This window comes from Pecten maximus, chromosome 12 (genome assembly GCF_902652985.1).
Source record: "Pecten maximus chromosome 12, xPecMax1.1, whole genome shotgun sequence".
NCBI lineage: Eukaryota > Metazoa > Mollusca > Bivalvia > Pectinida > Pectinidae > Pecten > Pecten maximus.
Genome location: NC_047026.1, coordinates 10,347,101 through 10,359,400, shown reverse-complemented (window position 1 = coordinate 10,359,400; position 12,300 = coordinate 10,347,101). Strand labels below are relative to the sequence as shown.

The 12,300-nt window shown below is 36.0% G+C and overlaps 1 protein-coding gene across 1 annotated transcript; it reads right to left on the bottom strand.

The window, feature by feature from the left end:
- Nucleotides 1-7,414: 7,414 nt before the first annotated feature.
- On the bottom strand, nucleotides 7,415-11,234 carry LOC117339793. Its single transcript, XM_033901503.1, has 2 exons — nucleotides 11,140-11,234; nucleotides 7,415-9,489 (listed from the first exon to the last, which is right to left on the bottom strand). Exon 2 carries the CDS (start codon nucleotides 9,485-9,487, stop codon nucleotides 7,415-7,417), a length of 2,073 nt encoding a protein of 690 aa, XP_033757394.1. The 5' UTR covers nucleotides 9,488-9,489; nucleotides 11,140-11,234.
- Between the last annotated feature and the right edge of the window lie 1,066 nt (nucleotides 11,235-12,300).

Here is a 12,300-nt window from a genome sequence, read left to right as displayed (position 1 = left end):
TTTGTCATCAAAACAAGATCATTACTTCAGATCTTTAATTTATCAACATCATTAGAACTAGAAATCGACCTGCATCTAGTTTGATTAAGAATTATGTAACGTTTGCACTTATCTTATTTTGGAAACTGGTTACAAGTCGTGATGTAGTGGTGTACACATGCTAAGCATGTTGATCGAAAATCTTGACAGTGAACAAAATTGGCGTTTCCTAAGACCAGGTTCACCAGAAAAGGACAACCAAGTTTCCATACATCTATGGATCATCATGACATTTTCCAGGTCATGTAGGCTGTTGTGTTTTGTCCCTTCAACGACAGGATTACGATTTTATACTTAAATAGTTAAATGATTTAATATTTTGATGGATGTGCATAATCATGAAAATCCAACGATGAATGGTGTTTCATTTGTATGAAATGAGGGTTTTAGTTTTGATGGGATACACTCATGCCCCAAATTCATTTTGCGCTAGAAAACAACCATGTACACCGGTACGGAAATCTACGCATTGTCGTAAGCTTTGCCCTGCTGAGATGTGTTCATGTGGACAATGTGATCTTCTTGGAGTCAATTTCTTGACAAAATGGACCAACTTTTTTTTACCCCTATCCGCCTTATTCAGGTAGCCGCTTGTTTCAGTATCATAAATATATCAAGTGGACCGCAGACTGAACGTCAGTATGACGTGCTGAAAATGTCCAACTCTAGATCTTGTTCTAATTAAATTTGGCTGTGTGAAGTTAGCTCAACATACGACATACGACATTCAAAACTTCATATCTTGTGTTTTTATCAGCCAACGAGGTAACACAAGATATGAAGTTTTGAATGTCGTATGTCGTATGTTCAGCGGCTGAACATTCAAAATCTGAATGTCGTATGTCGTATGTTCAGCGGCTGAACATTCAAAATTTGAATGTCGTATGTCGTATGTCGAGCCGCTGGACATTCAAAATCAAAATCTGAATGTCGTATGTCGTATGTTCAGCGGCTGAACATTCAAAATCTGAAAGTCGTATGTCGTATGTTCAGCCGCTGAACATTCAAAAGTTCCCTCGTCGGCTGGTAAAAACACAAAAATATGAAGTTTTGAATGTCGTATGTCATATGTTGAGCGGCTGAACATTCAAAATCAAAATCTGAATGTTGTATGTCGTATGTTGAGCCGCTGAACATTCAAACGTTACCTCGTTGGCTGGTAAAAACACAAGATATGAAGTTTTGAATGTCGTATGTTCAGCGGCTGAACATTCAAAATCTGAATGTCGTATGTCGTATGTTCAGCGGCTGAACATTCAATATTTGAATGTCGTATGTCGTATGTTGAGCCGCTGAACATTCAAAAGTTACCTCGTTGGCTGGTAAAAACACAAGATATGAAGTTTTGAATGTCGTATGTCGTATGTTCAGCGGCTGAACATTCAAAATCTGAATGTCGTATGTCGTATGTTCAGCGGCTGAACATTCAAAAGTTACCTCGTTGGCTGGTAAAAACACAAGATATGAAGTTTTGAATGTCGTATGTTCAGCGGCTGAACATTCAAAATCTGAATGTCGTATGTCTTATGTTCAGCGGCTGAACATTCAAAATCTGAATGTCGTTTGTCGTATGTTCAGCGGCTGAACATTCAAAGTTACCTCGTTGGCTGGTAAAAACACAAGATATGAAGTTTTGAATGTCGAATGTCGCATGTTCAGCGGCTGAACATTCAATATTTGAATGTCGTATGTCGTATGTCGTATGTCGTATGTTGAGCTAACTTCACACAGCCATTAAATTTACCCTCAGGTCAAAGGTACATGTTAAGTTTCGGGTTCAGCTGTCTAGTGCCTTGTCGCTCTATTAAATATTCTATAACTATTCCGAGGGAATATGTTGCAAGATGTTCATAACCAAAACGTGCTAAAGTGATGTCACTTGAATTTTGGTTACAAACAGTCATGCTTCAAATGCTTTATGCATTTAGTTTTGTCCATCCCAGGTCAGTTGACAACATTATAACCTACAATTTCTTTATTTATTAATTTATTTGTTTTAGTTGCGTAGGAAGTTGAAAAAGTGAGTGGGCAACACATTTTCATTTTGTTTTAAATTTAAATCTATCATGTGTGTAAGTAATGCATGTGTGATACAATTGCTTAATTTCTCTATCTATTGTATGTTTGTGTGATGGACAAAATCCTGTCTTCTATTATTCTGAAGTGATGTTTTTTTTCATTTTTAAATATTAGAATCCGTGATTATAACAAAAGAAATAAAAACTACATTTTGCAAAGCAATTTTGATACGTGTGAAGGTACGTCGCAGGATTTTTTTTTTTTTTTTTTTTAATAATTTGTTTTTGTTTTGTTTTTAAACCACGCATATTGAACGCAAGATAATAGGACAATTAGAATTATCACATGTTATATATCTATCTACCATGCTAAATTTAAACGATTTTTTTCAACGTTATTCAAAGAAAAAAGAAACAGAAGTGAAAATGCAATACTTATAGAAAAATACAACACAAATCACAAATGGTTAGATGTGTAACTATCTACCCCTGCAATTAAAACCAGTTAAACGCAAACTTTTTCATCTCTGAAATAAAAAATGGATGGACATGTTGCATTTTAATAATTGGAAGTAACGTTACTGGTAACTGTATTACATTTCATAAGTGGTTTTTTCACAATACTTTTCTTAATTTACATAGATATTTACTTTTAAACTATTTTTTTTTTCAATACTAAAAAGAGTATTTAATAGGTTTTTGAATTTCCAATTGTGATAGAATATGGTTTTAAAGCGAACCTTATATGCTTATATGCCCATTCGTTCCTGTCGGTAATAATACAATTTATATTTTTCTGTATGTTTTTAAAATTACCAAGAATAGATATTAACTTTAAAGCTTTTTATTTTTTCTTGATAATTAATAGGTTTTTAACTTTCCATTTATGATAGAATGTGTATTTAAAGTGAACCGTACTGCCAATTTGTCGACAACAAACATCAGGTGTATCGTCTTTCGTTCCTGTCGGTAATTATCATTACTCTTAATCTCAACCGAGCATTGTTGTCTGTGTTGTTTCTGTCTTTTTTTAATCGCATTATACCAAGACCCGGTGTCGCTTCTATCATACCGTGAAATTGTCGGCAACACGATTGATCCCACCCCTATATAGACAGTCGTCCATTCATGTCAGGAGAAACGTTTACAAAGGGAACATGTAATTGATTTATATCTTTACATGTTTATGCTATTCAGTGTTTCTTGACTTCTTTTTATTTAAATCGTGCACCAGACAGCTAGATTACATTGTACAATATGAGAAGACAATGAGATGCTGACGTCAGGCCATTTATTCACCCGTGTATGAAAGTCCTTGTCGGGGCTAAGGATTTCGACCGGGACCCTTTCGCTGCCAAGGCAAAATCTCATGATTTTTACGGGGGCTCCAAAACCAATAGTATGACGTCGTTGTTCAATGACGTCAACAGATTATCAATTACGTATCCCCACGGGTATATAACGTGGATTAAGACCATTAGATAAAGATACTTCGGACATTCCGGACGACATGTCATAACTCTATGGAACGTTAACATAAACATCTATTAGCTCAGAATATTGAATTGTAACTAGTTCATAGTGCGGATATCAACACTTTTCCCGAACATGCCATATCGAAAAAAACAAAAACAAAAAAAAACATCCATGTTCATAAATAATTTTCAATCTAAGGAATCCTTTCGTTTGCAACCGTTTACTTGTCTTCCGTTGCACTTTCAGAAGTTATTACAATCACAGAAAGTCTAACCCCTAAATGAATTAGCTTAACTCATTTCGGAAATAAAAGGACACGTTTAATTGACGTAAAAGATAATGATATGACATAAATGCGTGACGTTATTAACAACTAAACCGGGAAATAGAACTTGGTTAACGGCTATCCTTCCCAGATCTGAATTGTGGTTACACTTCATTTGGTACAAACGGTAACCTCAAAGTTCTGTGGGAGAGATGGGGTAGCACCTCCCCCGCCAACCCCACCCAAAGATCCAGAATTGTGGAATCCGCCGGTAGCGCCTGATCTGTATCGTATTATAACGATTTCTGTCCTCAAGTAAGGGTCGCTTCACCAGTATAGCGAAATGGGTAGTCACAGACTACCAGGAATGTCACATACAAATGTCTTATCTTGGCGTCTCCGGAATCCACATGGAGGGGTCAGTCTTCTGTTTGATGTCTTTTTCAATCAGGATGGTGTCTTAGTAATCACTTTTGAATTACCAATGAACAACAAAGTCCAGATTTTTAGATATAAATGTTATGATTGAGAAAGAATACATGTACACTTACATTACATTTTTGTAAAAATACAGATTAACAATCTCAAGAATCGCTACAAATGTAGGATTACGGAGTAATATTCAAATTATGCACACAAGTTATTAATAAAACAATAATAATATTGATATGGAGAGTATTTGATAAATAGTTGATAAACTAGCAGGGCAATAATCAAATAATCAGTAAGGATTTCTGATTTCCAATCAATAAGCATGTGGTAGATAGATAAGAAAATAAACCACCAGTATTGGTTGTGAATAGAGAGAATGAACAGTGTACTCTTTGGAACATATATCGAAAGTGATACAAATTATTAACAACTGATAGTTGCGTATCTGTTAATCTACTAGTAATTCATTAATGTAATGTTATATCGTTGGCCTGCTATATAGGACAAGTACTGAATCAAGACAGTGATAACACTGGCTTATATAGAAGTCGAGTCTTTAAAATATGATGCAACACCAATCGTAGTGCAAATCCTATCATACAAACTAATACAGTAAGGCTACTGTACATTACTGGTGATAACACCAAGTAATAACCATCTCTTGAATAAGGACGTACATCGGACTTGTCATTGACAGTGTACAGGGGGGAAACCCGATGCCGATCGAATGGTTACTGACTGTTCAGCGCAAGGAACGCGATATTTATACTCAAATTCTGTCAGTGACAGTCCAGCAACAGCCCAGTGACAGCCAAGTGACAGTTGGAACTGTCAATTGGCCATGGCATTAATTAAGCATTTAGGAACAGCTATATAGCATTGTTTGTTGTTATCGAGTTGACAAATGGAATTGTATGATTTCATTGCGTCATTTAGAGGATTGAGTTTGCATACGATAGAAGAAAATCAGTCAGTATTTGTGAGACTATATTTGATGTTATCAGCATGCACGCTGATTCAAGCTCTGCTATAAATAGAAACGTAACGTTTGAGTAATATCAAAGATGACCAGTAATATGACATGCTGATTTGTTTATTAACACAAGCATATGATTAAAACGTCATTTTTTACCCAGAAATTTCTAAACACTTATAAAAATGACCTCCTGCAATTAATAAGATTGCAGAACATTCACACTTTACATGTATATATGAATGAAAGAAACATGCCAAAAAGCTATCACCTGAAAATTGGATAACAAAAATTAAGGAATCAAGAAATTTTATCTTTGAAATGAAACTAGCTAATTGGCATTTTTGTACATTTCCTAAATAAATAAATAAAACTTAAACTGTTATATTTAGTGATGTGATAGAGGATCTAGAATTATTTTCCTGTTTGGGAGATTTGATGAATTATAATGGGAGCTTCTTCAAAGCAAAAATGAAAATGTTGAAAAAAAAAAAAAAAAAAAAAATCTTTGCTGCATACAAGAAAATATCCCTCTACCGGTAGACCTACATTTAAAAGTGTTTGACTCTTACGTATTACCAATACTTTTGTGTTCAGTAGAAGTATGGCGCTTTGGAAATTTAGGCGCCATCGAAAATCTATATTTACAGTTCTGCAAACGTATACTAAATATCAAATTGTACTCTAAATTACTTGAGACATGGTGAGATCGGGATATTTCCATTATATACAGAAGTTATGCGTTGGCATAATTGATATCTAGCAGTAATCTGTTTAGTGTTATACATAACTTAATATTTAATTTACAGGCAAATGGAGTCATGGAGTTCAAATGGTTAATGAATGTTTTAAAGTGAACATGCAGCTGTTAAGCAGATAAGACAAGTATTTATTGCAGATAACTACTGTACTAATCCTAGCCTTGTCAAAATGCATGGACTATTCATCATATGTAACGTGAAGGTTTTATTAAATTTCAGCATTTTTTTTACAAAAAACTTTACAATCTGTTGGATGTTTTTCATTAGATTATCATTAGCATTTGTTCTGTATTTTGTATACATGACCCCAGGAGTGAGGAACATTTTGACAAGCTTCTCAGAACGCCAATCTATAGACAACATGTACTTTTTTGTGTCGAAAATCCTTTAAGTCTTCAGATTCAGTGCATTTGTATTAATCATGCAATACAATACTGCCGCAACACGACATACACAAAATTAAAACATGACATCATGATCATCGTACCAACAGTACATATATATATATATATATATATATATCACGCCATTCTTATTATACCAACGAGTATATACATACATTCATATTTGACGTCATCATTATACATGACGTGAAAACAACAAATATTTGACCATGAAAACATTATGAATACAGTATGAAAACATCGTTTCACGTGCTGATTTCCCACACTTTACAACATATATCAATACACCTGAAAAATAGTCCTCGTTTCATTCAGTAAATTCTGTTTAATTTGCCATCTATTCATATAAAATAATTCTAATTTAACAGAAATTAATGTATTTGATGTCTTTTTGTTTTAGATAAGAAGCAAAACTAAAATACAAAACAAAAATCGATTAGAATTTGAGGAGCAGAAACGATGATACATTGGCGGAATCACCGGCTGTTCCATTAATTCAGCGTCTTTTCGTATATAGTTATCAAAAGATCAAAATTTTAAAATGACCGTGTTTTTTTTTTAAATCGTCTTTATGTTAATATATGAATCGAATGGATATTTCTTTCATTTTCATGGCGGATAGATAGCAGTAGCTATCTACATATCCCGTGTTGCGCGTTAATCTTTATTTAAAACATTTATACAGAATGATACACAGCATTTCTGATTATCTAAAAATGCAATATTGTCACTTGGCAATCCATACCGCTAGGGAAACCTTTCGTTCGCAACCATATACTAATTATAACTGAGTTATAACGAACCCTACACATATATCATCATCATACCTAATACTGTATACGACGTTACTTCTACACGGAATTCGTACTAATGAACCTTACTCACAAATGCATCAATAATTTACTTAATATTTTATAAGATGTTACCTCTATAGGATTTCGGATGAACGGACTTTGCCCGCACTTGTTATACACCCAATGCGACATCCCTACCCGAAACCCCCTAACCCCCAGCCCCCGCTTCATTGATGCTATACATATAAGTATTCATATGCTGTTGTCAGTGAATTTGTACACTTCGAGTACGGTAGATTCCTGGTTAGAAGTAACCACGAACTCCTGTTTGGTTGGATGGACCACTATACAGTAAGGTCTGGTGATACCAGACAGCTGGGACATTAGTACCCTCCCACGTGACCCGTCAGGTGAAACGAGGTAAACGTTTCCGGACCCGTAACCACAAACATACATATTGTCATACTGGTCTAGTCCGATACCTACAGGCTCTCTCAGACCAGGATCCCTGTACCTGTAGACTACTGCGCCACTGTCTAGTCGTCTACACACTACGTCATTGTTATCTCTGTGGTATACAGTAGACTTATATGTAGATACTGCGAGGTATGTGCTATATTCTCCCCTTTTTATTGACTTTGTGACCTTCCCTTCGATAGACATAACCTCCACACTATCTGGAGTACCGACCAGGATGTTGTCTCCGAGTACTGCTATACCACAGGTATTAAGAGGACTACTGATCGTGTTGATTACGGACAGCTGACCATTCTGTAGTGTATATCTCCGTATCTTTTTCTTGTCTACAGCCACAAATATCTCATCAGCAGTACGTCCACGTGCTATATCTGTAGGGCGACCGTTAACTTTATATTCTCTCGTGTAGGAATATTTATCATCAAACAGTACAAGTCTACGGTTACAGTAGTCTGTGATAAGTAATTCATTGTTGTCGGTAAAGATTCCTCCCCTCAGCCAAGGCGTTCCCTCGAGCTCTCCTCTAAGTGTGCCGGTGTTAACCGTATGTACACAAGATACCGACCCGGTCCATACATCCACCGCGGCCGTTACTGGAGTAGTCTGGACTGTCAGATGCTGCAGAGAACCCATTAAGTCAGAAGTCGAAGTCGAGTCCGAAAATGTTGTAGCTGAAGGCGTCAAAAGCAAAGATCCTATCAAGGAACATATACGGCCATTTGCATTCTGTGACACAGGTGAAAGTGTCGAGGTGACGTCAACATTTCCCGCGGTTTTCATTTTCATGATTTCATCAACCGTTTCCTCTATATTCAGTGTAATGTCAAACCTATTTGGTTCGTTCTTTGTGTTTTGATCCATACGCCGGTAATGTCCCGATATCTGATGTTTTGTTTGTTCTCTCACGAAAAATCGGTGACGCTCTGATAACTGTTGATCTGAACGTGACGTCAGTAGATGTGCATTTTCCGCGTTGATGTTGAAGGTGTTGATATACTTCCGTCGAGACAATAGTTGTTGTCTGTATATTCCGCATTTATCTTCGAGGTCTGATTGAAATCTTGCGTTAAGGTTATCGAGCTTGTCTTTAGCTTTCTGTATCCTGTCGGTCATTTCCGCTGAAGCTTCCTTTTCTTTTGCGTTTAGCGTTGTTATCCCTAAATCGTCCTCATCTAACATCTTCTTTGTTTCCTCTGTCAGCTCCTTCCATTCTGTCTCACCGGGACTCTGTTTAGCCATTGTCTTCTTGATCACATCCTCCATTGGTTTAACATTGTTACATTGTCTATGTGACACCGACACACAGACACTACAGCACATAGCGCTGTGGTCTACACAGTACACGTCCAGAGGTTTTCCACTATGTTTATGACAGATTTCGTAGACTGTTACATTACGAAGTTGTCCAACATTGCCAGAGATGGAGACAAGTCGATGAGAAGCTGATGCCTTGTTCCGTTCATGGCAAATTCTGCATTGTTTACAGAGCTTCTCATCACACTCGGTACACGTGACCTCGGCAGGGTTCGATTCTTTTCCGCGTAGACATGGCTCACAGAAAAGAACATCGGACGACTGTGCTGTAAGGGAAACAAGGGAATTATTTTTCGGAAAACATGTCGCCCATGTACTTACGGTCGGATTGCCGTCATAAGGATTAATTGGGGCCTCACAGACAGGACAAGGGAAGAAGTGTCGGTCCTCGTCTGCTGTGACGTGTTCCGCTTCGATGTATGACGTCAGACATCGGCAGCAGAAAGTATGACCACAGGGTAACAGTCTCGGTTCTTTGTATGGTGACGTACAAATCAAACATCTGTATTCCGGTCTCGGGTCGGCTTCTGCCATCCCTGTAAATAAATGGTTATCTATATGTTTCCCTTGAAATATTGACTGAAGATAGGCATCAACCAAATATGTCTAAAGTGCTTAAATGTAAAGAAAATTGATTCAATAATATCACATGTTCCTGTTCGTATATGAATTATGCTGGATGGTACTAATATATATACAGTAGTCCCCCGGTATACCGCCCCCTGTTATACCGCCAACACCGAATACCGCTGTCATTTTGTTTGGAACGAATTTCTCTACAAAATAAAACCCCGCTAAAGCGCCATACCCTTTAGTGTTCTATTTATTGCCAAAATTTGGAGGTATTACGGGGTACAACTGTATATGGGTTATATCAGATTATATTTGTCTACGTCAATCCACGTTCGGAAATATTTATCCCAACGGCAATAACACAAAAATATACGGCGACATAATTATTTTTAATCAACCCATGACACCTGAAATACGAGCAAGCTAAAAGATTGTAACCTCAGCGCTGATTGATTGATTGGAATTATCGAGCTAGACAGCTTTGAGATTACAAAATGTGTTAAATGCAGATTAAAAAATCGCGCAGTTTGACACCGAATTTTCAATAAGCGGTTATGATGTTCTGGGACAAGTAACATGATAAGCTATAGATATTAACTAGTAAACAGGGGATTATATTTTCTACCTAAATTTCACCTTTACGAAGCTGAAGTGTTGACGTGGCGTATTTTTCTAGTGTCCGACGTACTGAAATCTGACCATTTCTGGATATTTCAAGAAGTCTAGCGACAATTCTACGACATGATATAATGTGTATTGAATCATACCCCAAATTAAAGAAAAATAATCTTTCCGACGATTGAGACTATTTCTAACGACAAATATTCAGCGGTTTGTCGACGATCATGATTTTCCCGAAATTGGGTCTGGCTTGGCCGATTGGGTTACTAGCCTTGATTATAGTGTAATTTACAGACGAGACGAGTACCTGTGCTATTTTTGGCGCTCATTCAAATATTTCTGAAAGCGTATGATTAGGTAATATATACTACAATCTGTACATGATCTATTACAGGAAGTAGCTATATAGTAGTAATGTTAGTTAAATACTGAAGGGAGGTGCGGTTTTGACTCGAAAAGTTCAGGGGAGGTAGCTCTTAAAATATCAAAGAATGATTGTAACGTTATTGATTTAAATTATTTTACTGTAGTATCTGTATAGTGTATTTTAAAAACCAACATATCTCTTGTAAAAATGGTCTCTTATGGTATATAAGTTAAAGTATGCTTTCATGATATGATACAGTAGTTGTTCGTTATATTATTGTGAGTCATTGTATTGAAAGCACACCCAGAAAACCTAGCTGCGATAACGCAGCTCTGGACGACGGACGGACAATTTCTGCCGGAGAGCAGTGTAGGCAGGGTATGGATATTCGTTCTAAGAAAACCAAGTATTTGCTTTTTCAACACACGCTACCTCAGCCGTGAATGTATGTCCAATTATAACAAAACATTCGTATTGTTTGATTTAACATAACTGTTATAAAGTAACTTTCGGTTTGTGTAGGATTACCATTACATCATATTAATCACCTTTATTTGATACCAAAACCTGACATGTTTAAAGAACAACAACGATCAACCATTCATATAATTACAGTAAACCTTACCTTCTGACAGTCGTCACGATGTTGGTGATATTTTCAATATTTTGGTGTTTACGAGTGAGGTGTGTTGTCGGGTACTTCCTGGTAGCCCTAGACAAGAGGAACGATAACTCGTCTACAAATGACTTCCTGGTCCTGTTCGGTATGCTAATACTTAAAACTTGATCTCATAGCTAAACAAGGTTCATTTTCTCATCCATTTCCATTGTTTGGTATAATGTGGTTTTGAATTCGCCTGTTTTTATTAGATAATTTGTATACACATATGTTAGCAATTCTTCGCTTCTGTAACACATCTGTCTAGATATCCTGACTGTGTTCCGAGTGTGGATTAGTTTCAGAACAATAACTAAATGATGTACGCCCATATAAGGCCATGTAAAAGTAACACCGATGTGTTGATGTATAGCGTGTGAAGATTTAATATAAAAGCGCTTTATTAATAAGAGTGTTTGCAGTTCCCTTTTTTGTCTATTATATGTCTCGGACACCGCGAAGTTGACCATTTTACTATAAAAAAATATATACATTATATAATATATATATATATACATACATACATTATGTAATGTATATATACATGCATGAATAATATAATTGTTCTGTGTGAACCTTTTTAATACACAAAGAAAAAGTAAAAAATGGGCATTATATATATAATTATGTGAGAGGAAGCATCAACCTTCAATAATAGAGACCAACCAACCAATTGTTTTCCCATAGACTTTAGTATTAACGTTTTGGAGTATTTCATTCAAATTCTTGAATTCAATATGACAATTATGGTTTATAATAAAAGTTTAGGGTCTGATATAACACCTAATCCAAAAAAAAAAGTTGGGTCCTTCCGCTCAAGTTTTCTCCGGGGTAGCCATTTTGAAAATAAGTGAATTTCGCAGTAAAAATTCTCAAAAATCTTAAATGTTTACCTGTTTATTATTATTACCTGAACTTTTGGGAGAAAAATCAATCGGACTTACGAAATGTTTATCAACATTTCTTATTGATAGTTACCTATCAGGCTACATATCTATTTTCTCACTTCATAACATACTGGCCAATCAGTGACTGCCAGTGATTTTATCCTTGGCTCAACTTTCTATACACAGGGGCTGTTTCAAAAATATATTTTTTCAATTGGTTGGTTATTCCTAATAAAACAAT